General features: G+C 46.2%; 1 protein-coding gene and 1 non-coding gene across 2 annotated transcripts in view; one reads left to right on the top strand and one right to left on the bottom strand.

Moving 5' to 3' along the window:
• WT1 (WT1 transcription factor) overlaps nucleotides 1-21212 on the top strand; it is a 48121-nt gene extending 26909 nt beyond the window's left edge. Inside the window, exons 6-11 of the mRNA XM_052652870.1 lie at nucleotides 11070-11166; nucleotides 13199-13349; nucleotides 17666-17755; nucleotides 18351-18434; nucleotides 19302-19357; nucleotides 21147-21212. Coding sequence (XP_052508830.1) covers nucleotides 11070-11166; nucleotides 13199-13349; nucleotides 17666-17755; nucleotides 18351-18434; nucleotides 19302-19357; nucleotides 21147-21212 — 544 coding nt within the window. The remainder of the gene's footprint in view (nucleotides 1-11069; nucleotides 11167-13198; nucleotides 13350-17665; nucleotides 17756-18350; nucleotides 18435-19301; nucleotides 19358-21146) is intronic.
• Nucleotides 5189-5260, bottom strand: TRNAC-GCA (transfer RNA cysteine (anticodon GCA)). The gene has a single exon. It is a non-coding gene; the product is annotated as a tRNA-Cys (tRNA).
• Nucleotides 21213-26212: the final 5000 nt, after the last annotated feature.

Below are 26212 nucleotides of genomic sequence, written 5' to 3'. Positions count from 1 at the left end.
TCCGACTGTCTCTGGCTGGTCTGTGTGTATGGTGAGTATTTATGCATAGGGTTGTTTTGTTGATTTTTTTTGTTAATAATTGTCCTCTCTTGTCTCTTTTGGAGAAGGCAGTGGCACCCCACTCCAGTACTCTTGCCTGGAAAATCCCATGGATGGAGGAGCCTGGTAGGCTACAGTCCATGGGGTCTCAAAGAGTCGGACACGACTGAGTGACTTCACTTTCACTTTTCACTTTCATGCATTGGAGAAGGAAATGGCAACCCAACTCCAAAGTTCTTGCCTGGAGAATCCCAGGGACGGGGGAGCCTGGTGGGCTGCCGTCTGTGGGATCGCACAGAGTTGGATACGACTGAAATGACTCAGCAGCAGCAGCAGCAGCTTGTCTCTTTTATGCTGTAACTGCCCTCCCTGCCCCCACCTCCTCTCTTTTCTCATACTCTGATTTGTTGAAGATAGCAGGTCAATTGGTCAGTAGAATATTTCACAATCAGGTTTGGCAGATTGCTTCCTCTTAAAGTCTTTTAACTTGGGATGTCCATGCCCTGTTTTTCCTATAAATAAGTAGTTAGATCTGGAGGCTTGATTAGATTTGGGTTCCTCTTTTTTTGGCAAGAATAATTGAGGAATGGTGGTATGTTCAGTTTCATCTCTTGTGTTTAAACTTTCAGGAAGTGAACTTTTAAAACCTGATTCCATTGCTCTTTTCCCTCAAAACTGGCACACTAGACAGGGGTGATGGTTCTCAAGGCTTGCAACAAAGTATATTTTCTTTTTGCACAGTGTATTTTCAACACCAAAAAAAAAAAAAATTCAGGCATCTCAGCATCTCATATATAAGCCTAAGTAGCAAAGATGGTGGAGAAGGCAATGGCACCCCACTCCAGTACTCTTGTCTGGAGAATCCCATGGACGGAGGAGCCTGGTAGGTTGTAGACCATGGGGTCGCACAGAGTCGGACACGACTGAAGCAACTTAGCAGCAGCAGCAGCAAAGATGGAGCGAGAAGAAGGGTTGATGAGTAAGTTTCATTTTCTAGATACACCAGAGTATGAGGTTTTCCCATGTGTTTCCCTTTAAATCTGATTAATTCTGCAGAGACAAGAAGAAAGAGGTGAAGAATGGGGGGGGGGGGGGGGCGGTTATTCACCTGGCCAAAGATTAGAGGTGGGAGAGAGAAATCACAGGTGGAGGTTTCCCCTTTTTGAATATTCATATCAAATGCTAGTTGCCCTCAAAAGGCTCTCTTTTTTTTTAAACTTCTTCTGTTGATAAGGGATTTCAGGGCAGCTCTGGTTTTCCTCATCTGTAAAACCTCAATTCCTTTTTATTAATCTTCTTGTGCCTGTGAAATATCAAAATTAATCATTTCTAAAGAAGCTACTCTTTAAACATTAAGTTTTTTCTGGGTCGAACCTCAATGTACAAGTTTTTAGCAGGAAGAGGGCTCATAACTTGTGTTATATGAGGGACATTTTCCTGTTTTTACAAACTTTCTAAGATCACATGATTATGTATTTTAAAGCTGTCTAGGAAAAGCAAACTTTCTCAGGATACATTTTAATGCATTTTAAAGCTGTTTAAGAAAATGTACAGTCTGTGTCACAGCCAAAAGCGGAGTCATGAGATGTATGCTCTGCTGATAATTTCTTCTGCTTAGTTTATTTTCCCAGTTAGGTAGAAAGAAATTTTCTTGTAAAAATTTTGTTCACCATCAACTGCTCTAGTGCACACAAGCAGACCATTTCCTTCAGTGTACTTTGCCCTTTCTTGTACCAAATAAATATTGTGTCTCCAAGCAGATGCTCAGTTGTGCTAAGAGTACATATTTGAACTTGCCCCTCACAGCCTGCATTCTCCTATCCCACTCCCACTGCATTTTTCAAACCTTCAGACATGGGTAATTTCATTCATACGCCAGGAGAAAGGAGCTAGGGATTATTCAGGTGTCATGATGATAGAAGTGAACCCAGGTTGGGCTTGCACCACCAGAATTGTCCGGCTGGCTTTGCAGGAAGACGAGCTACACTGACCTGGATGCAAACACCCTGTCTGCTGCTTGCCATCTATCTGACTTCAGGCACGTAATTCGATCTTTCCTTAAACCTCAGCATTCTGTGCTTTAAAATGGGGATAGCACTGTTAAATGCCATTTGTTGAGGGCATACCATGTACCAAGCAGTGCTTTACTTACCAAATCTCATTTGTAACAGTCTGATGGGGAGTACTGTTTTTCTCATTGTGCACGAAGCTGAGGCCTGAAAGGCTAAGTCATTTGCCTCAAGTGATGCCCTTAGTGACTCCTAGCATTGTGCTAAGGATAAAAAGTATGTTTTGTTGATCTCAGTCGGGCTTCCTTGGTGGCTCAGATCTGCCTACAGTGTGGAAGACCTGGGTTCAATCCCAGGATTGGGAAGACTCCCATGGACAGAGGAGCCTGGTGGGCTGTAGTCCCTGGGGTCGCAAAGAGTCAGACACGACTGAGCAACTAAGCACACACATAGATGATCTTTCCGACCCAGGGATTGGACCCGGGTCTCCCGCATTGTAGGCAGGCACTTGACTGTCTGAGCCACCAGGGAAGTCCAGATTTCAATCACCAGGCTTAAAAGAAGAACATGAGAAATAATTTCTGTGGTTGTTAGTAACCTCATGCATATAACTGTAGGCCTGAACATTTTATTAGGATAAGGTTACTGAGTGATGTTTTACTTTTGCTCCTCATATAGCTTAGCTCTTTGGTTTTCAAGCAAATGTATAAAATTGGTTATTGCTTCATTTTACAGAGGAGGAATCTGAGTCAGAGTTTAGATGATTCACCCATGACCACAGAGTAAATAAATGATAGATGTGGGCCTGGAACACAGGCATTCAGATGCAAAACCCACGTTCTTTCAGACTGATCTTTTGGGTTAATCTAGAGATAAAGAATCTAGGTTAATTTAGCTCTGTTAAATATATCTGCAAGAAACCAAACAAATCCAGTTCCTTTGGTATGGTAGCCTGAATAATGACCCCCAAGGATATCCAAGTCTTCATCCTTGGAGGCTGTGAATGTTGCTTTCTGTAGCAAAAAGGGACTTGACCGATGTGACTAAGTTAGGGATCTTGAGACGGGGAGACTGTCCTGAATACCTGAATGGGCCCTCACTGTAATGAGTGTCCTCATAAAAGGGAGGCAGAGGGAGACTGGACTACAGAAGAGTGACTGGGGATGTGATGAAGGCGGGAGGAGGTCAGAGTGATGTAGTGATGTGAAGGAGGGGCCAAGGAATGCGAGTGAGTTCTGGAAGCTGAAAAAGACAAGGAAAGAGATTCTCCCATAAGTCTCCAGAAGAAAATAACCCTGCCAACACACAAACTTTAGTGCAGTGAAGCTTATTTTAGACTTCTGGTCTCCAGAATTATAACAGCACAAATTTGTGTCCTTTCAAGCCACCAAATTTATGGTAATTTGTTACAGCATCTGTAGAAAACAGATACACTTCAACTTGTGTGTATGTGTGTTAGTCAACTCTGTTGTTTCAAATCTGCGACCCTAAGGACTGTAGCCCACCAGTCTCCTCTGTCCGTGGAATTCTCCAGGCAGGAATACTGCAGTGGGTTGCCATTCCTTTCTCCAGGGAATCTTCCCGACTCAGGGATCGAACCTGGGTCTTCTGCATTGCAGGCAGATTCTTTATTGTCTGAGCCACCAGGGAAGCCCCATACTTCAACTTACTGCACAACAACTGTGGCTTTCTGTCTGTAAGTCAGTGCTTAAGCCTACTTTGAAATGGGCCAGTGATGTTTAGAGGTAAACCACTGACCCCTATAGATGATAACTTCTGGATTTTGGTCTAGCATCACTGACCATTTCTGCTGTTCAAGTATGCATCCTTTCAAACTTTCAAGGGTTTGGAAGATTCTAATGCTGAAACTCCAGTACTTTGGCCACCTCATGCGAAGAGTTGACTCATTGGAAAAGACTCTGATGCTGGGAGGGATTGGGGGCAGGAGGAGAAGGGGACGACAGAGGATGAGATGGCTGGATGGCATCACTGACTCGATGGACGTGAGTCTGAGTGAAGTCCGGGAGTTGGTGATGGACAGGGAGGCCTGGCGTGCTGCGATTCATGGGGTCGCAAAGAGTCGGACATGACTGAGCGACTGAATGGAACTGAACTGAATGACTCAGTACTTAAAGAATCAGACACATCGCCACTTTCATTCTGTTGCCAGGTAGGAGGAGGCAACAGAATCCAGAGGGAGTTTTCCAGCTTGCAGTTTAAACTTCACTGCTCAACCTTTAAAGCAGAGGTTGCAAATTGATTGCCCTTAGGCCAGAGATAGATTTTGTTTGATCTGACAGTGATTCTTTACAATTTCGGTTATTTCCCAGAATTTAAAACTCAACTGATCTCATATAAAAGCTGTGATTTCTGACTTTTCTGGAGGATGGAAAGATCTGGCAACATTGGGATTATGTTATCAGTAGTACTTGGCTGGTAGATCGAGTTCCTCGCTGCCTCCTTTGGGCAGGGGTGGGGTGGCTGGGCTGGCTGTCCCTGTCAGTTTGATGCCATCTTTCTTTCCCGGACCTTCATCATTTATTTTTCTCACTTGCTTGGCCCCTGTAGGTGCCTGAGTTTGTGGCTCTGCTTTAAGGGGAAAAAAAAAATCCATATTCTGAACAGTTTAGCGAAATCATTGACCCTTGGCTGATAATCATGGAAATTCATGGAGTGAGGTGGCAGAAGAGTTGAGACTTTGCCTTAGTTTTTGCTTAAGTGAGGCAAATATCTTAGTTTTTAAATAGGAAGAAGAAAAAAAAAAAACCCAGTAGATTCTGGAAACCATAGAGCAGTGAGATTAGCATGAGTTGTTGGTAAAGCTATTAAGCTGGATTTTGGAAAGCACATAGGGAAAAAAACAAGAGTTTAGGAACAAAGGTGTGTTAATCATGCGCAAGGCAATGCTCAAGTCTGTTTATAGAATTACTAGTCTCCGTGGAAGGTCACTAATGTAGTTGATCTTTATTGCAAAAAGACACGATAGTTATTTTTTGATATCTTTGTGGATAGTTATAGGCTAAGTACTTAAGTGAGTGATTTTGCAACCCCGTGGACTGTAGCGCACCAGGCTCCTCTGTCCATGGGATTCTCCAGGCAAGAATCCTGGAGTGGGTTGCCATTTCCTTCTCCAGGGGAACTTCCCAACCCAGGGATCGAACCCGGGTCTCCTGCATTGCAGGCAGACGCTTTAACCTCTAAGCTACCAGGGAAGCCGATTTGTGCCTAGTTGAACAAAAAAACCTAAGGAGCTGTGTTAAGTATCTTTATCAGCCTGTGAGTGGTTTCTCGTGTAGCGCTCCAGGGTAGGAAGAAAGTGGCAGTTGTGTTACCCTCAGCTTCCTCTCCCGTATGGTCCCCTGCCTGCACCAGACCCTCTGACTCCTCTCACCTGCTGGCCCCGTGGCTGCCTTCATTACACCTCACTGTCCATCCCTGTGCTTTCCCTGCTCATCTTGGCCAAAGAGTCTTCAAATCCTTTTGCTCTGCCATTCAGCCGAGTCCAGTATTTTATCTATCAAAGAGTATTTCGCGAGGCAGCAAAGCATGAAAACATTGTATAAAGCACCATTTTTTTTTCCTTAGGAAAGTCCAGCCTCTCTCAGGCTTGGGTCACGTGCCGTGCTGTGCATAGTGCCAGGGCTCCTTTACCTTCCTCTCATTATTTGGTTTGCAAGGAAGTCGCTGTGTGTGCATTTCGACCCCGAGGGAGACGTGGGACTCTTGGGATTCATGCTCTCTCTAGAGCCTGCCTTCTGATACCAGTTGGCTCCATGAATAATAACACCCTTGTCTCTGGGTCATGACAAGTTTTTACCCCATCTCTGGGGCTCTGTGATTCCTTTCTTGAAAGGCGCATCTTTGGCCCCAGAAATCTCTTCTCTAGGCTGGTAACTACTTGCCCTTCTTGAATGGCTTAATGATTTCAAACCTCTAGGAGTCCTACTCTCACTCCTGTTTGGTTCATCCGCAACATACTTACTATAACTTGTACTGGCTGATATCTTTGGGGATAAAGCTTGGTTTCACTTGACTATCTAAATTAGCAGCTGGTTCTTAACAGTGGCTATTGATGCAGCAGCAGCTGCTGTCTTCCTGAGCCCTTTCTCAGATTGATTCCTGCTGACGACTTTTGGCTCTCTTGGACTTAACCCCATCTAAATGACTAGATTCTTTATGATAGCTTCCCTCAGGTTGTCTCATGGAGAGGCCTTTTAGAATCTTTTCACTGCCTGAATATCAGAGACCAGTTTTACATACTGTAAATATATGCAGCAGCAAGGAAGAGCCTTTCTTCTTATGAAAACATTGAAAAGGTACTTTTTAAATGTTGAAATAATGTGAAATGGGATGGAAAGCAAAGGCTTTGGAAGCCAAAGCAGAAAGATTTCAACAGTTGAGGATGACTCTCTAAAGGAAATAGAATGGAATTTGAAGGATAAATGTGTGGTCCTGAATTGCAATAAAAAACAAAAATCATGCCTTCAGGTTCAAGGTTGGAATGCCTGGTTTAACTGTGGTACATGCTAGGGTGGGAGTCGGGGATTTCTTTTGACTGAAGAAGATCGCCGTGACTTGAGTGCTAAGAGAGAATGTGCTCTTACGTGTGTTAGCAGCAATGCTTTCTCCAGGTTGAGAGGGGAAGCCCCAGACCCTCTACCCAGGGATTGAGCCCTGGCAGCTGGTGGGCATAATGCATCGTATTGACTAGCATATTGACTTAAAAAAATTTTGGAATGAAATTTCTTTGGGTGAGGCATTTCTCTCCATTGTTAGGTGTTTGTTACTTCTGTGATTCTAAAGACTTCCGTGATTCTCCCTTCACTCCCTTATATAAATAACAGTTCTCCGGAACTAAGCCTACTCTTTGAGAGAGACCTAACAAGATGAATGTGATGAAGAAGAGGATGTTCTGGATGGCATGGGAATTAGATGCCAGTTCACGTTGTTATAGTTGAGAGAGCCCCAGGTCTGTAGTCTGGAGAGCTGTCTTCAGATATCTGAAGGATTGTCATGTGGAAGAGGAGTTGGATTCGGCCCATCTTAGGGAACTGTTTTAGACTGTGCACCTTACTTGAGTCAAAGTTGAGAGGTGCAGAAAGGAGCAGCTTGGTCTCTGTTTTCAAGGCTGTGTTTACGGTACAGTGGAGGAGACACACCCAGATGGCTGTAAAATAGTAATACTCTGGTTCTCTAGGAGACATAAAAGAGGCAGATTTATGCCCAGTTTGGAAAGGCCTTTCCCAACAGTTAGACTTCCCTGGTGGCTCAGACAGTAAAGAATCAGCCCGCAACGCATGATACCCAGGTTCCGTCCCTGGGTCAGGAAGAACACCCAGTGGAGTGGGCTGCCTTAAAAACTAGTCCCCAGTCATGTTGTCCTGCTGGTAAAGATGAGCTGGAGGAAGTCGGAACAGATGACTTTTCTGCCTCTATTAATCTATGGTTCAAGCCCCTCAACTGGCTTTGGTTTTCTTACCTGGAGAGAGTCATTGCTAAGCTGAATGCCCACGAGTTGAACTCAGTGTTCTGGGTGGACCAGGCTAGAAAGAGTGTGAGGTGGCATAGTTTCCACCAGGTGGAACTGCATTGGTGTGTTTGTTTTATGGAGCCAATGAGAACGGACCTGGCTGTTTTTCTTGTTCACGGACGTGCTGGAAGAATCCAGTGACACACTTGGCGGGTACAGTCTTGCTGCTTTGTTGGTTGGTTGCATCTGGTTGTGAGGATCATGGCATCCCATTTGAGTGGGGCAACATTTCATTTCCTGGGACAAGTAGGCTGAGAAAAGTCGGTTTCCCATATTTCTCACCTCCAGGAATCCAGGTAACATCCAGAGATGAGCTGCTGAGACCGGAGACTCCAGGTTCTTCCCATTTGATTTGTTATTGTTGTTTAGCTGCTCAGTCGTATCCGACTCTTTTGCGACCTCTCGGACTGTAGCCTGCCAGGCTCCTCTGTCCATGGGATTTCCCAGGCAAGAACACTGGAGTGGGTTGCCATTTCCTCCTCCAGGGGATCTGCCCAACCCAGGGATCGAACCCAGGTCTTCTGCATTGGCAGGTGGGTTCTTCACCACTGAGCCACCAGAGAAGGCCTTCCCCTTTGACACTGGAACTTGAGAATAATACAGACTTCTATTGTTGGGTCCCTGAGCCCTAGAAAATATGTATGTCACATCTGGGCTCCGTGCAGAAGGCCGAACCAAGCAAAGGCAGCCTGGGAGGCAGAATGTTCTGGTAGCACCATTCCTGTTCTGTCTGTCCTCTTTCTGCTGCCATATCAGCATTCTCATCAGCTCTCCCTTCCCCACTGTCGATAGAATGCAATTGTAAAGAGGCCAGACGGGACCTTTTTCTTTTGGCGAACACGTTCTAAAGTTCCAAAAGGCAGACACTACCTGAGTTTGGCCTTTCCTCCTAGTTTTGTGTATCTGACCCTGGCTCTTTGGGACATTTCCCCCCCCCCCAGATATGTCAAAAATCACCTGAAGGGTGTGGAGATGAGGTGTAGGAGGTTAGAGGGAGCAGAACTGCCACCCACTGCCCCCAGCTGCTCTCGTCACTTTGTAAGAAGGAGACAGGCAGTTCTTTCTAGAAAGCCTGGAGCCAGAACCAGAGGTGAAATGCTACAGCTGCTGTGGCCACAGAGTGTGTGGACGTGTGCGTCATCCTGACACTCTTCCCTTCTAGGAAGTCTCTCCCCTGGGTGAGTGGGAGTTGAGCCAGCCTTGGATGGAGTGGGCTACGTGCCTCCTATATCGGGCCCCTGGGACTCTCTAGAATAACAGAGGCAGAGGGTGGGAGCTCTCAGTCCTGACAGTTAACCTTCACCCAGAGGCTTAAAAAAATGCATGGACCCCAGTCCCCAGAGGTAATTTTTAAAAAAATAAATGCTTGCGATTTAATTCTTTTTTGGCACAGTCACTTTTTTATTAAGCGTGTGGTTGATTGACAATCTCACGTTACTTTCTGCTGTATAGCATGGTGTATCAGTTACACATGCACATGCATCTACTCTTCTTAGATTCTTTTCCCATTAGGCCATTACAGAATACAGAGTTCCTAGCAGGTCTTATTGTCTATTTTATATTTGGTAATGTGTGTATGTCAGTCTGTCTCCCAGTTTATCCTTTCCCCCACCTTCATTTTTTAAGAGCTTTATGTATTTCCATAGTGTACCGTTCACCCATTTGCAGTGCACAATTCAGGGGTTTTAGTATATTCACAGACTTGTATGACCAGTACCACAATTGGAGGACATTTTTAACAATCACGGGCTTCCCTGATAGCTTAGTTGGTAAAGAACCTGCCTGCAATGCAGGAGACTCTGGTTCGATTCCTGGGTCGGGGACATCCACTGGAAAAGGGATAGGCTACCCATTCCAGTATTCGTGGGCTTCCCTTGTGGCTCAATTGGTAAAGAATCTGCCTGCAATGCGGGAGACCTGGGTTTGATCCCTGGCTTTGGGAAGATCCCCTGGAGAAGGGAAAGGCTACCTACTCCAGTGTTGTGGCCTGGAGAATTCTGTGGATTATAAGAGTCAGACACAACTGAGTGACTTTCAGTTTCACTTTACCAATCACTCTCCATTTCCCCTCAAAATCCTCAGTCCTTGGCAATCGACCACCTATCTACTGTCTATCTCTATAAATTTGCCTCTTCTGGACGTTTCTTGTAAAGAGCAGGCGGTCCTTTGTGACTGACTTCTTTCTCTTAGCATAATGTTTTCAAGGTTTGTCATGTACTTCATTATCACGTATTTCATTCCTTTTATCCTCAAATAACATTCCACTTTAGGAATATGCCATATTTTGTTTATCCACCATCAGGTGACAGACGTTTGGGCTGATTCTCATTTTTGGCTATTACGAGTAATGCTGCTAATGGCTACAAATTTCTGTGGGGAAATATATTTTCATTTCTCCTGGGAATACACCTGGACGTGGAATTTCTGGGTCACATGGTAACTTTCCATCTAAGCTTTTGAGGAACTGCCAGACGTGGTTCAAAGCAGTGTCACCAGTTTACAGAGGCTTCGTAAAGCTGCCCACGGTGAGTCGAGCTGCGATTATAGCGTGCTGCCCTGTGGGTTGCAGTTCTCACCCAGTCCTATTTGGTGGTGGTGGTTGTAGTTTTTGTAATCTTTGACCGCACCCTGCGGCCATGCGGGAGCTTAGATCCCCAACCAGGGATCAAACCCACTCCTCCTTCGTCTTAAGCACTGGACTCCTAGGGAAGTCCACTTGGCCTCATTTGGAAGTAAAACAACTGAAGAACAGAGATCAGCTGTTACCCAAAGGAGAGAATATTTTTAGAGCAGAACATCCACCCCTTGCAAAGTGTTCTTTCCAGCCTTCTCCATCCCTCAGCTCTCGCTAGTTAGTCCAAGGCTAACTGAGCTCTGGCTCGGGGACTGGTCAGTCTAATGCTGGAGGAAGTGTCCACCTAGGATCTGGCTTGGCTCCAAAGAGTTAAGTTTTGATCTGGAAACCTGATCTGCAGTTGAAGTGGAGCAGAGCCCCAGATGTGTAATCCCTGCTTCTAAGGATGCGACCTCTATTCTTGTAAGCGTCATCGCTTTCTTGGTGCTATCTGGTAAAAACTGAGTCATGAGGTGCCGACAAAAAATCCCTTGCATTCAACGTGAAATTTGAGGCATCTGCTCATTCCTGAGATATTCACAGCTGTCAGCCCTGCTGTCTTGATGGTAAACAACTTGCTGGGAATGAACTCCTGCCACTGTGACTTTTCCCTGGCTTGTCTGAGAGAGACATGGACCCAGATGGTGTGCCCTGGAGAGTGTGAGGGTACGGGACTGCGTGGGGGTCACCCGAGGATTGAGCAGCTCTGCCTTTCACAAAGTGCTGCTTCTAGGGTAGCCCCAGTGGAGGGAGGCAGAAGCCAACCGAGGTGTCCCGAGAGCTCTGAAAGGACATTCGTCTCACTGCAGAGGCGCATTGCCCTGAAGTGTGCCTGTGAACCAGCCTGAGTCCTGTTCTCCCTCCTCTGTGTTTGCAGCCACGGCACGGGGTACGAGAGTGACAACCATACCACGCCCATCCTCTGTGGTGCCCAGTACAGGATACACACCCACGGCGTCTTCAGGGGCATTCAGGCGAGTACACGGGGCTCCGGCTGCCTCTTTTCTTCCCAACAGCCTCTCACGTCCTCGCTGCTGGCCGTTTGGCCCTGGCAAGTCTGTTCCTAACCATAGGCTGCTGTGTCAGCAGAGATGCGCCCTCTTCCACTGGGGCAGGCTGAGGGGTCTTCTCCTTTCCAGAGGCCAGTGTGGATGCAGCCACCTCACTCAGACCAGGGTGCTTTCTGCAGAATTCCCTTCTTTCCTCCTTCACTGTTTAATTCACCTTCTCTAGGGTAGGCTATGCACATCTTATGTTGGGGCTAAATGAGCTTGAATTAATGACCTGGACTCTAGACTTCTAAGACTTGTTCTGCACGGGCAAGTGCCCAAAGGTAGACTGTCTTTACTAAGCGAGAGTGAGGAAAGGAAAGTAAAATGGAAACTGGACGGAAGGCCATCTCCCAGAGCCTCTTTTGTGCGTTCAGAACCACGCACAGTTACCAAGGGTTTGTGTTTGTGCCTTTGGCATGTGACTCTGTGGTTGCAACAACATGAGTAACGGCTGAGATACTTTCTCCAGAGTAGCCAGCACGTTAGAAATAAGTTGTGTGTGGGCCAAGTTCCCACGTGATGTGTGGAGCAAGTGCTCTGAGATGTTCTGAAGAATGTTTCCAGAGGCATCATGAAAATAGAACAGCATGTCCCCTCATCCAAAGCCTTCCAGTGGTGAGAATAAAGGTGGGGGTGACGGAAATATGGGACATCTGATGGAAGTCAGACAAGTAATGTCAGGCTTCTCCACCAGGACTGGCTGACACTGACAACTCTGTTTTATTCCCTGTTGCCCTGTGCGCTGCCTCTGGGGTGAATTAAAGGAACTGTACGAAACTCCTTTTCCCTTCCTTTTCACCAAGCCCAGTTTATCAGACTTTCTGTCGAGGTCTGTGTTCGTTTTCTTCCAGAGTGGACCAATCAGACACAGCTGGCTCCTCATTTAAACTTATTGCATCTTTTGCCTTAAGACACTGGGGCCCATCAGTAGTAGAGCCATATGGTACTACTGTATGTTTACTTCAAAAAAGATTTGCGCAGCAAGAGGTGAAATAAGAACTTGAACATATGCTGGTGGGTGGTATGGGAAGTGCCCAGGGCAGGTGTGGGTAAGCTTAGAAGTGGTCCCGGGTCTTAAGACAAACTGTGGATGTGCTCTCGGGCCCTGACTTTGCACCTCTGTGTGAGGACGAGGAGGCTTCAGTGGTCCCTCAGGCACTTGCGTTGCTTTTGTTTATGACTCACTGGTCCCCGGAGCCTAAGGGGCATCTGCCTCACTGTTGCCCTCTAGCTTCTTCTCATGGAGGACCAACCATGCACACACACTCCTCCAGGATAAAGGTGATCCACAGAATGCCCTGCGATGGACAGAGAGTGGGCAGAGGGCAGACACACAGTGCTTCCTGGTGTCTCTAGTAAAGGATCATGCTGGCAACACTGTGAGCTTCCTGTGGTTTCAGCTCCCTTCACAGACAGAGCCCTCACCTCCCAGGATGTATTCTTTTTCCTTGTCATTGACTCACACGTGGAAGGTTGCTCAGTTGGGGGCTCATTTTTCTCTAATAAGGAGTTCCCAACCCATTGCAGATAGGGCCCAAGGTCATGTGGCCTGGTGTCCGAGGGGAAGGGAATAGAATAGAACCTGGGGCTTTAACTTCCAGACCTCTGCTTCAAGATGAGAAGCTGAGAGACAGGAAAGATTGGGAGCTCTCCCAGTGTGCAGCATTTCTTTTCCCGATGCTCCGGATCAGCAGCCCTAAGACTGACTTCATCTCAGGTCCCGGTTCTGGTTGATCAGCAGTGATGATCTTAGGGCAATGCACTGTTGAATGTGCTGCTCTGTCATCCACTAGCGATGTCTGCTTTGAGCACCTCAGGTGTGGTGGGGAGTGGTTTCAGGCATCACATCCACTATCCCTCCTCTGGGAATACTTCAAAGCTCACTTTCCTTGGGATCAATGCGAATGTTCACATGTGGCTTAAAGCCTCTGTTTATCTTACGCTCTGCTTGCAGGATGTGCGGCGTGTGCCTGGAGTGGCCCCGACTCTTGTCCGATCGGCATCTGAGACCAGTGAGAAACGCCCCTTCATGTGTGCTTACCCAGGCTGCAATAAGAGATATTTTAAGCTGTCCCACTTACAGATGCACAGCCGGAAGCACACCGGTAAGTGCATTCACCGTCCAGCCTTGGTTCCGGTGGCTCAGGGGCGGCTTAGGAGCCCCTGCTTCCAGCTGTCACTGCCAGGACACAGGTGATTTCTGGAATCCAGAGTAGGCAGTACTTTCAAGTGATGGAAAAAGGCTGCCAGGCCGTTTTGTATCCTGAAGTTCTATCCTTTATTAAAAAAGGGAAGAGCAGAGTAGTAGATGGCACCCCCCTCCAGCCCTCTGGCCTGGAGAACCCCAGGGACGGAGGAGCCTGGTGGGCTGCGGTCCACGGGGTCGCTGAGAGTCGGACACGACTCAGTGACTTCACTTTCACTGTTCACTTTCATGCACTGGAGAAGGAAATGGCAACCCACTCCAGTGTCCTTGCCTGGAGAATCCCAGGGACGGGGGAGCCTGGTGGGCTGCCGTCTGTGGGGTCGCACAGAGTCTGACATGACTGAAGTGACTTAGCAGCAGCAGCAGCAGCAGCAGCAGCGTAGGTAAAGCATTTCACAGAATTAGAGACCTGGCTTGAAGTCTGGTTTCACTACCAGGTGGTGTTACCTTGAGCAAGTTACTAACCACTCTTCAAACTTCATCTGCCTTACATGGAAAATGGAGATGATAGCCTCCTTTATACAATTGTTGAGACTAGATTAACTTCTAAAATCAAATTGAATGAAAGGAATTAGAGAGATGAACCATCTCTTACAGTTCCCTGTGTCAGTAAGTCTGAATAAATGCTCTTATTAGTTTTACAATAGTATTAGCATCTCTTAAGGGAGAGGAACTAGCCTGGGGGCTTGGTTAGTCAGATGATTCTAGGAACTTGATATGCAAGGTCATTCTGGAGACTTAGGATGAGATGGTCCAAAGAAGAGCTTAACTGCTTGGGTTAGTAATAACCAACTAGGTAAGAATGGGAAAATGGCTTCTAGGTTTAATTTTTGTTTTCAACCCCCCCAAAAAAGATGATTTTTGAAGATGTTTTAAAGAAAACTGGATTTTCCCATAGATTACAGGGTCTGCCTCTGGGAGAGCACTGGCCACGTTTGGTTGTTGGCCACAGTGCATGTGAATATCGGTTTCACAAATGTCTGTTCTTGGTTGGCCTTGTGGGCACTAGATGGGAATGTGACTGAGTTTCCCGACAGGAAATTAGGGCAAAGCACAGGCTTTCCTACTGGGGAGCTGGTACCATTTTTTCCCCACGATTTAAGGTAACTTCTTTGTTTTAAGTACCATTATTGTTTATTATTGCTTCCCTCATAGATCAGTTGGTAAAAGAACTGGTTGCAATGCAGGAGACACCGGTTTGATTCCTGGCTTGGGAAGATCCGGTGGAGAAGGGATAGGCTACCCACTCCAGTATTCTTGGGCTTCCCTTGTGGCTCAGCTGGTAAAGAATCCACCTGCAATGTGGGAGACCTGGGTTCAATCCCTGGCTTGGGAAGATCCCCTGGAGAAGAATACTGGCTACCCACTCCAGTATTCTGGCCTGGAGAATTCTGTGGACTGTATAGTCCAAGGGGTAACAAAGAGTCAGACACGACTGAGTGACTTTCACTTTCACTGTTTTATTGTTACTGCAGACTTTTCTTTGGGGAAGCTGAAGAAGAAAATGAGCTGGGTTCAGATCTCTTTAGACCACTGGTCTTTGCTAAGCCATTGTGTCTGAAGGCTACAGTTCCGGCATAGACCTGAGTTTACACTCAGTCGACCACCTGCTTTAAGCTGAAGATGAGAAGTTGCATGTTGTGTTGTTATGTATTTCCCCAAATGAGATCATTTGAAAAGTATCTGATTATAAGGAAAATGATAAAGTAAAATTCTGCCTGCTGCTGCTAAGTCGCTTCAGTCGTGTCCGACTCTGAGCGACCCCATAGACGGCAGCCCACCAGGCTCCCCCATCCCTGGGATTCTCCAGGCAAGAACACTGGAGTGGGTTGCCATTTCCTTCTCCAATGCATGAAAGTGAAAAGTGAAAGTAAAGTCGCTCAGTCATGTCCGACTCTAGCAGCCCCATGGACTGCAGCCTACCAGGCTCCTCTGTCCATGGGATTTTCCAGGCAAAAGTACTGCAGTGGGGTGCCGTTGCCTTCTCCGAAATTCTGCCTAGACAAATAAAAGAGAATACATTGAAGGCAGTATGGTTGTAGAAATTATAATGGAAAAGAGGCACTTAGAAAACAGTAAGGGTTAGATGTCTGGGGAAAGGGAAGGCAGTAAGAAATATAGCCATGACCCTCAGACCTGCTGGAACCTTTAAGAAACTCTTCTTGCAGAAGACGAGGAGGGAAGGGTATTTAACATCACTGACGTCCCCTTCTTGAAAGAGTGCCATCTTTTTGTATCTATTCCTAATAATAGTACAGACTATTATGTTAAGAACCTTTTATTAAATACTTTCCATGGGCCAAATTCTCTACATTCATTATTTCATTTTATTCTCACACAGAAAACAATTATCTGGTGGGTAGGATATAGGGAAGACTCAAACTCATGCCTTTTAACTCCAAGTCACAAGCCCTTTGCTCAAAGAGTCGATGGTGTGTTTTGGAGGCAAGACATAAAAAAAAATGAAAAGGGAGGAGAGAATGTGTGATGACTGAGTGAATCTGGAGGCTCTGAGAAGATTCATTCAGAGGGTATTGTTTTGAGTGAGCATCATTTGTTTCTTGGAGAAGGAAGGGCTTGGGTTAACCAATAAAGGGTAGGCAGGGTCGGGCAGAGAAGGTAAAGGATGAGCAGAAGCAGAAAGGCAGAAAAAAGACGAGACTGGACAGAAAGAAGTGTTGCTTTTCCAGCTTGAAGAGCTGAAGTTAAGGCACTGGGCTGGATATCAACAGAAAGTTGAGGAAAGCTTCCTGCTCTCAGGATTTTCCAGTCTGGCAGACGGTGGATCTGACAAGGCCCCATGTCAGCCATTCTGTAATGAGGGAAGGAAAGGTTTTCTAAGTGAACAGGAGGCTTCCAAGAAGGCATCGCAGAGGAAACAGCATTTGAGAGGGACGTGCCATAGAGTTTATGATGGGTTAGGGATCTGGAGATAGGGATGGAGGGTGTTCAGTGTGAGCGAAGTACAAGGCAGGGTTCAGGAATGGTGAGCTCTGTAGAGCAGGAATATAGATGAATTAGGGAAGCAGAGGTGGTCTTACGGCTGGAAAGGTAACCAGGAACTGCCCGACAACAGAAAGAGCCAACTGATCCTGGGATGGCTTGCTCTCCATCCCAGAATGCTGGTGACTCAGAATTCTCATAAGAAGGTGGGACGGTCCAGGGTTGCTCAGTGCACTCAGGGGGCGCAGCTCCTGGGATTTGGCTGAATTTTTTCCTGCAAAGACGGGCAGGGCTTCTCCACTGTGAGGCAGGAGGTTGTGCAATCCCATTCCTGTCTTCTCTCGAGTAAAGGGATACCCAGAACTCTAAGGCTCTGGCTCCTGGTTTAATTTGAGCATCTTACAACCCTGGAGTTGTTTATACCTAACTCAGGGATGGGAAGTCAGTAGCAGAGAATACCAGAGCCTTAGGCCGTAAAACATAAAGTACTTATTCCACGGGGCCAGCTCCAGGGGACATCCATCCCAGAATTCTGCCACAAACTCAAGTCTTGGACTTAAGACCGCTTTGGTTTATTATTTGTTTAAATATTAGCTGCCAGTATTTTTTGAGCACTGCCTCTGTGCTAGGCCCTAGGCTTAAGCCCTTTCTGTGGATGGTCTGTTGTAATCTGTTTAGAAGTCCTTGGAAGCTGTCAGGTTATTGGCCCCGTTTCACACTGAGGAAACGACACCTCACCCAGCAGATTGAAAGAGCTGGATATTCCCCACTGTGTCAAACTCCAGAACCCGAATTCCCTTCGCTTCCAACTCAGCCTTATTCACCCAGCCCCTGATTCTGCGCCTCCTGCCCATGAATGTGTGTATGTAGGTGGGACTTCCTCCTAACCCTGTGGTTTGGCATGCTTGCATGCTAAATCACTTCAGTTGTGTCTGACTCTGTGACCCTAAGGATGATAGCCCGTCAGGCTCCTCCGTCCTTGGGAATTCTCCAGGCAAGATATTGGAATGGGTTGCCATGCCCTTCTCCAGAGCATCTTCCCGACTCAGGGATTGAACCTGCATCTCTTAACATCTCCTGCATTAGCAGGCCAGTTCCTTACTGCTAGAGCAACCTGGGAAGCCCCCTAAGGTTGACAGCATATCCCTGAAACCTTCCACCCAAGTGCCTTTCAGCATTTTGGGATCCTTTCAGTCCCGGTAAGAGAAATTGCCTCTAATGAGATCTTTATTTACAAAATCATTTTCCAATGGAATACGTGTCTTCCCCAAGGTGAGAAACCATACCAGTGTGACTTCAAGGACTGTGAACGAAGGTTTTCTCGTTCAGACCAGCTCAAAAGACACCAGAGGAGACACACAGGTTTGTAGGCTCCCTTCTCATTGCTGGCAGTATGTTCCCTTGGATCATGGTTGATTTTGTGATTCTTTTTATTGTTCAATATGGGTGTGAGAGGGTCAGCCATTTTTAAAGTTTCTCCAATAATTTTCCCTGCTGGGGATTTACCTTCTCTTAAAAAAAAAAAAAGAAAGAAAGAAAAGAAAAGGAAATGCCCCATATTTCCCCTGAAAACCACAGAGTCATGATACTCCCACTAGCAATTTGCTGATGATACACTGAGTGTCAGTAAAGAACACGGGTGGGTGGAGAGCAAAGGCCCATCTGTAGGGTGTGATTCACTTTTTCAGTCTCAGACACAGCTGAAACTTCTCTGAGAAGCTGGACACTTGTGGTTAAGCAATAGTTGTTCCCAAGACAACAGGTCTTCAAGGATTACTGTGCGGCATTAGGTGGCTCCTGCTGGGCCTGGGGTGTTGGGGAAATCCGAGGGCGAGCCAGACACTGCAGGTATGGCTGGAAATGCCCAACTCCTCAGGCCACCGGGAAGCAGGCCTTGTGGGCCTTGCTATGCCCCCACATGGTTAGGGCCGCGGCTAGACCTTCTCTGTCCGTTTAGGTGTGAAACCATTCCAGTGTAAAACTTGTCAGCGAAAGTTCTCCCGTTCCGACCACCTGAAGACCCACACCAGGACTCATACAGGTAAAACAAGTGCGTAAACTTTTCTTCACATTTATTTTTCTTTATTTTTTTAAACTACTGTTGAATGGAGTTGCTTGTGATGTGAGAGATTGGAAAAGATGAGTGGAAACGTTCTAAACAGCTTTAGATTCAGGAGAGAGAACAGTGCATGGCTGTCTTTAAATAATAACATTGTTTAAGAAGGAATGGGGTTGGGAGGTATGGATCAGAAGAGATGTGAAAAGAACTGTTTTCAGGAGTGTCCAGAATGAAGTAAAGAGATAAGCTAAGTCCCTGCTGTTCCCAGTTTGTTGCATCAAATCTTTATCGCTCAGTTTGATAGGATAATCAACCTTGGAGGAAAATAGCAGAAATTCTACAAGCCAACCACTTGTACTCCTGAAAGTTTGCATTTTATAACACTGTTTTCAGAGACCTGAATCTTTGCTCTGCTAAAAGTTAATGCCCCAGGAGCAGTCATGGTTTCTGCCAGACTCATATTGGTGTGTGGGTATTATTTCCTTCATAGTAGAATAGAGGGAGGGACTCCCTCCTTCCCTCTGGCCCAGTGGTTAAGACTCAGTATTTTCAATGCAGGGAGCACAGGTTCAGTCCCTGGTCAGGGAACTAAGATCCCACATGCTGCATGGCCAAAAAGTAAAAATTAAACAAACAAAAGGAATAGAGAGAGAAAAGACATTTATTCACAGCTGCTGAAAGTTTTTGCTTCTCCACAAGGCTGGTGTGATTCATAATGGAAATAGCACCATCTTTGATGTGTATTTCCTAGCTTTAGAGGGAGGACCAATGCTTAGGTTATCTCATTTTATCTTCACAACATCCTTGGAAGAAAAGTAGGATAGGTAACATTTCATCCCCGTTTTACAGATGAGAAGACTGAGGCACATAATGATGAAATAACTTTGTTTAAAGTCCCAAAGCTAGTAAGTAGCAACCCCAGTTCTGTCTCTTCCCAGCCCACCTACCCACTGCTTCTTTACTGAGGAAAGAGTCTGTGTTCACCTTGTGGCCCAGGGAGGAGAGAGAATCAGGAGGAGGCCCCCTGGTCAGCAGAGTTGAGTTCCCTTGAGAGTTTGAGGAGGATGATGACCAACAGGAGAAGAGGTTAGGATTTGTCCATTAGGAGGTGACCTTTGACAGCATGGCTGGCAGTGGGAGCAGGGGACAGGAGCCAGATCAGGAAGGGCAGAGGGACAGTGAGTGGGAGGCAAGGGAAGTGTGAGCCGTGATTCCTCCATGCAGTCCTGGATTCTCAGCCCCAGCAGGCTGTACTTGCAGATAGTCAGAGTACCTGAGCCCCAGAGTCAGTGGGATGGACAGCTCATTCCCTGACTCGAGTACCTTTAATGTCGCTTCTTTGCCTTAGTCCTGAGCTCATAATTTGGTGGGGAAGGGTTATCATCCCTGGTACCCTGCGCCCCACCTCATGCATATCCGTACATGTACAAAATGACCTATGTCACCAGCAGACTGTTTAATATCTAACTGGGAGCTATAGTTGATTAGCCTCCAGTTCTGACCGGGGGACAGTGCCTCCCGTGGGATATTTCTCAGTGCTTGTCCCATCCAGTATTTCTCAGAGAAGAACTAGCTATATCCTGAGAACCTCCTCAGGTGGAAGAAGTGACTCCTGTGATGTTTTTACTTAGGATAAAGCCATAGCTGTATTTCCATTATGCCGAGGCCCAGGAAGTGTGATGCAACAAAGTGTGTCCTACAGACAGACCTGGATTTGGAATCAGACAGACCTAGGTTTAAGAAGTCCTGCCTGTGTCTGCATTCACCTGAGGTTCTAGCCTCATCTGTAGAATGGGGATAATAATGCTTACCTTACAGGTTGTTGGAAAGAGTACATGAAATTATATATATTATGTATAATTAATATATATAATTTTATATATGTGTGTGTATATATATATAGAAATATGATAACCAAGCACAGAGCTTAGTACCTAGATAGGCATTCAGAAATACTAATTATCTTTCCCATCCAAAATGAGACTTGGAAGAAACTTCTGAGGCCTCCTTAGATGGAGAAGCCTCGATTTTTTGGCAGGCTTTTAAAAAAATCTCGAAACCATGGCTCACCTCAAATCTTTTTTATAATGGGTATTACTCTCTAAATAACCCTTTAAAGTAAAAGAAGCAAATACCATGTGTACTGATGTCAGTGATTTATTTAAAACGCCCAGCCCATCCAGAATATGTATACAGACAGAGATGTTAAAGCTATAGTTGCAGCTATGCTACTGGGTGGCAGTCCATTAACAGTATCCTACGTGATGATCCTAAGGCCCTTGCCTTCCAGTTAAGCTCAGTCCCCTCCTTAAACAGCAAACGGGAAGCGTTTACACAATTCACAAAACTGTCTAATGACAGCGGTCTTGTTTTACCAAGTGTTTTCCCCCCTTGATTAAATACGAAGTGCCCAGTCATTTCCATTACCTAGATTCGCTCCGTCTCTCCCATTTCCCAAGTCTTCTGACTTAGTGACATTTTGTAATTGTCACAGCATTTTAATCCTTGAGGCCCCAGAGATGCTGCCAGGTCAGGGCCGCCTTGTGAGATGAACTAGGTGTGTGAGCTTAGGCAAATAGCTAGAGGGAATCTGGAGTGGGTGCCTTGCGATGATTTAACTCAGGCCTTTGGTAGTTGAACTTGCAGCTCCGTCTCTCCACGGCAAGTGTCTCTGACTGGCCATTGTGTCAACAGGTGAGAAGCCCTTCAGCTGTCGGTGGCCCAGTTGTCAGAAAAAGTTTGCCCGGTCAGACGAGTTAGTCCGCCATCACAACATGCACCAGAGGAACATGAGCAAACTTCAGCTGGCGCTCTGAGGGTCCACAGCGGCCCCTGTCCTGCACCCCAGGCAGGACAGCACGCGAACTCCTTTCAAAGCTGACTGTAAGATTCCTCCTCACTCGCCTGTCAGAGAAGGAAATGGCAGTTGATCTTTCTTCATCCAGCGTCTGAGACAAGATGCCTGTACTACTGGATTCTACCAGGTTTGCCCAAAGGAGTTGGTCTCTGCTTAGCCAACTTTGAGTTGACTCGTGAGGCCCTGGAGAAGTGGCTCTCAGTGTCCAGTTAGTTAAAAGCCCGTCGCCATTTGGTCTGGATTTTCCACTGTAAGCAGAGCCACTGTTGGTGATGTTCCCCCGCCCCTTCTCACTTTACGCTCATTTTCACGAGGAATGGAGTCATTGTACCATTTTCCATCATAGAATATTTATGGGCCCAGGCATGTGGATGTGTCTGCTAATGTAAACTTTGTCATGGTTTCCATTTACTAACAGCAACAGCGAGAAATAAATCAGAGAGTAAGGCACTGGGGGTGAGTCCTGTCCGACATTCCGGAGGTTAGGCAGGCTGCTAACCTGGACCAGGCAACTTTTAAAACTCAAGCATTTCAAGCAGCTGGAAAAAAAAAAAAAAAAGAATCAGAACTAACCAGTACCTCTGCAGAGATATCTGAAAGAATCTTAGCATTCAGTTAATTCATTGTTAACGTTAGCACATTGCTCTTAAGAAATCGTGCTTGAGGATCTGAGATTTTGTTTTTGTGTTTCTGTTTGACTTTGAGTTGTAATCATACACATCTTCAGAGATGTACGTATCTCCTCACACAAAGGAAGTGGAATTCATTTTTATCATTTGGGGTGTCCTTAGAGTATACAGACCATGCTGGTTATGTGGCTTCAAGTTGTAAAAATTAAAATGACTCTAAAAGAACATAAGAGCTGGTCCAGAATTTCCACTGATAAGACTGTTCTTAAGTAACTTAAATAACTTTGGGTCTCCAAGTATATGTGAAAAAAAAAAATGAGACTTAATAGTGTGAGGAAATCCATTGTTTAAAGGTGGTTGGGTGTATGTGTGTGTGTGTTTTGTTTTTATTTTTTAAGGGAGGGAGTTTATTATTTACTGTTGCTTGAAATTATTGTGTAAATATATATATCTGATAATGATTTGCTCTTTGACAGCTAAAGTTAGGATATGTATAAATGTTAGACGCATCACTGTTTTGGTGTTGATCTTCCAACATATTGATAACACTAAAAATGTAACCTGCATTTTTCACTTTGCTCTCAATTAAAGTCTATTCAAAAGGAAAGTGGTAAGATTCTATCAACTGTATTGTGTTCACATCTTGGGGAGAGTTGAGCCTCTTTTCCACAGGTAAGATGCTGACACTGACATCAGTGACCACTTCAGACTAATCAGGTCGTGACCATTCTTTGTTTCTCTCTGTTGAAACTCAGGAGGCGATTACTAACCCTAGAAGCAGCCAGAGAGCACTGCCCCTTCCTCTCATCATAAAGTAATTGTGATCACAAGGGCTTATGGCTGGATGGGGGGACTTGTGTTTTCAGAGTCATTTTCATCAGGCTATCATTGCATCACTTCTTATTCCATGTCAGCAAAAAAGCCTAGAGAGATGTAAATAACTGTTCTTTAAAAAAAAAAAAAAAGTTGACAGGTACACACTGCAATCAGGACGGTATAAACTGAACACCTAGTACAACTGAATTAGCAATTGTAGTTGCTATGAAGTAGCTCAGCAGGTTGGAGACAGCTCAGGCTTTCCAGGGCAGCTGAGTGTGAAAGCAAAGATCTACATTATCTATAAGCTATAAACTCTCCTCCTGGTTCTGGTGGATAGTTTTTCAGTTGTAAATAAGGAGATTAATTTGGTGCCGCTCCTCTCCACTCCATTATCTGGGAACTTGCATGCATTCCAGGCTTCGTTTCTTCATTTAAAATGTATCTTGAACAGACAGCAGCTCACCACAGGGATTTTTCTGTGTTGAAGTGCAGCTCAAAGTTTGGGGCCGCCTGAAAGTCAGGTCCTGAGGCCCCACTTGGTTTGCATCTGGCTCTTGCATCACTGTTAATTATAGCAAATGTGGTGACTCATTTGTATCAGCAGTTTTTATCTTTTCCTGCCAGAAGACAGCATTTCTCTGGAGAAGCTCAGGACAAGCATGGCAAACGTCAGCGAGTCAGAACGAGCCAGGTTTCACAACAAAAGCGGCCACATTGTTTCAGCTGCTCGAGGAAGCCCAGAGATTCTCACACCACTTCAGCAGGTTAGCCTGCAGTTAAGGTCATGGGCTTTGGAAAGCCGACCAACCTGGGTTCAGATCGTCAGTCCTTGTTTCCCTCATGTGTGTCTGACAGATAGTCGTAGTGAGGATTAAATAGGGGAAAAGCATTAAAACTTCAAGCACATAGCAAAGGCTTCATACACACCATCTAGGAAAATGATTACCCAAGAACTCATGCTAATTTCCTTTCCACTCTCCTCTCCCACCTCCCTGCCCCAAACACTACCATCACCTCCAGCGTCCTTTTCGGGTATTCAGCTATCTTCACAGGCCAAGTCCACCCAACGACAAACAAATCCATTTCCCTGTACCACAAACCAGAGTCAAGGTTTGCAGCAACAGAAGCTCTCGTCAGCCTCCCCCCAGAGACCACATCTGTTGGTTTTGTGTTTGGTAATGCACCCAGTGGCATTGAGTAGGTGTTCTGGGACCTGTGGTGTTGACCATGAGCAGATTGTCAGAAAGAACGCTGGTCACAGGGAGCTCTCTGTAGTTCAGGCTAGAGGCTATATTAGGTGCAGGTGTCAAAATGTACATTTTCCCATCTCACTTTAGTAAAATATCTGGTCCAGTATCTTTAAAAGGCCACCTCCAGTCCTTCAGTGGTTCTTCCCAGACTCTCATCCGGGACCCTCTGTAGCACTTGGGGTACATAACATTCAATAGCATCTTATATGGGTGTTGTGCTTTCCCATCTAGGACCGTCCGTCAGTAAGGTTGACAGGAAAAGTATTATTCCCACTTTACGCTTGGGGAAGCTAAGGCTCAGTGATAGCAGTGGCTGAGGCTGGTCTTGGTATTCCATATCCAGTTTTCCTTCCAAAACGTGCTTGACGATGTAGATGTGCACTCTGCTCCATAGTTTTCTATCTGCAAGTTACACCTTCCTGACCATGTGTGAGCTCCCAGAGGAGTGGATCATCTCCCTTCCTGTGTTAGTTCCTCAAGGACTTCTCAGCTTTTACTACCCATAGACATTCCCTATGGAATGGAATTTGTTCAAGTACAGTCTCCCATTCGGAAGCTCTGGGGCGGGGCCTGAGACCACATTCCTGACACGTTCCCAGGCTATGCCCACCCTGCTGGGCTGTGGACCACACCTCGTGTTCCGTGCTCAGTCGCGTCTGACTCTTCACAGCCCCATGGACTGCAGCCGGCCAGGCTCCTCTGTCCATGGAATTCTTGTATTTCTGGTGGCTCAGATGGACCACACTTCTTACAAAAACCTAAAGGCTGGGCTCCATAAATACTTTCTGCTGAGTTTTGCACCTGACAGTCCTAGGACTACCCCGAACCTTCTTAGCCTGTGGACAGTGACCATGAAGATGGCCTGGGGCTCTACTGTAATGGGCCCTGAGGCTGAGGGGCAGGGCACTGGTGTTGAATGTGGTCAGAAGTGCTGCATGCAGGCGAGTCCCATCTCTGCAGAGGTTTGTTTTCAAACAGCCTGCCCATCCTCTGTCAGTGACGTTCCACAGGCAGGGGAGACACCCTCTCCCCCAGCCCAAGTCCAGGTAAGGAGAAGCATGGCACATGGTCCACCTGCATATCCGGTCCTCACACCCCTCTGGGTTCACATTTCCGCCGCAGGCCTCTCCCTGATGCCATGTTTGCCAGTGCCCACAGGCCAAAACCTTCCAGTGTTTTGGAGAGGATTTATTTCCCATGAGCCAGGCAGGAATCCCCCATGTCTTGTCCCTACTAGGGGCCAGTGTTTAGCTCTTCAGATACCAAAGGGAAAAGGGAGAAGGCAGTGTCTTCCAGAGCCCTGTTCTCCCTGCGGGTTGTTTGCACCACTGACTTTGGACTTACCAGGTCAGGCATGTCAGGAACAGGTGTGTGTATGTGAGTATAAGTAGAAGAGTGGTTCCCAGCTAGACACATTTTTCTTCAGAGCTTGAAGCCAGCAGAGTGGCTCATAGGAATTGCTCACAGGTAAATGTGTAAGAACCACAGTAAAGAAACAAATCCCCAAGAAAACATGAAAGGCTTGGCCCTTTTATTTCAGGTCTTTGCTTCTAGTGACTACTTAACTGTATTTCAGATGATTGAAATCTGGGCAGAACTTCGTAAGTGATCACAATGATGACCACATGGTCTGATTTTTTACACTGAGATAGTAGTGCCTCAGTGGAGGGTTCTAGGTTCTTCTCCATTTTTCAAGCAAAATCCTGATTCTGTGAATTCTCAGACTCGTCTTAAGAAGGAAATAGATCCAGGCAGCACAGGAAGGGTCACCTCTCAAGGGGCCAGAAACCCAGCAGAACACACAGCCAGACTCAGGTGCTACTGAACAAAGTTTTGTTTCAGAGACTGGTGAGGAGACGAGGACAAACTCCTGAGGACTCCGAGAAGTCCACACCTTTAAGCACAGACTGAAAAACAGCCTGCTGTGAATGGGAGCCTCAGACAGAAGGATCTCAGATGTAAAGAGCTAAGGCAGAGGAAATAAGCATATGTAATTTTAGGAGATCACAAGGTATTTTTATGGAGCACAGAAGGATTGAGGGATGGTCCATGAGGGTGGGGCTGAGATCAATGTAGAGGGTGGGTTGGTTGAGATGAATGGCATCTCTTCCTCTTGGCATCCTGGGAGGATTGATGTTGACACTGGGTGATTGCTTGACATGGTAGGGACTCTGAGGAGGCATTTGGAGTCCAGGAGAAAGAGGA

Source organism: Budorcas taxicolor, chromosome 15, assembly GCF_023091745.1.
Source record: "Budorcas taxicolor isolate Tak-1 chromosome 15, Takin1.1, whole genome shotgun sequence".
Lineage (NCBI taxonomy): Eukaryota > Metazoa > Chordata > Mammalia > Artiodactyla > Bovidae > Budorcas > Budorcas taxicolor.
This window is presented reverse-complemented; position numbering and strand designations above follow the sequence as displayed.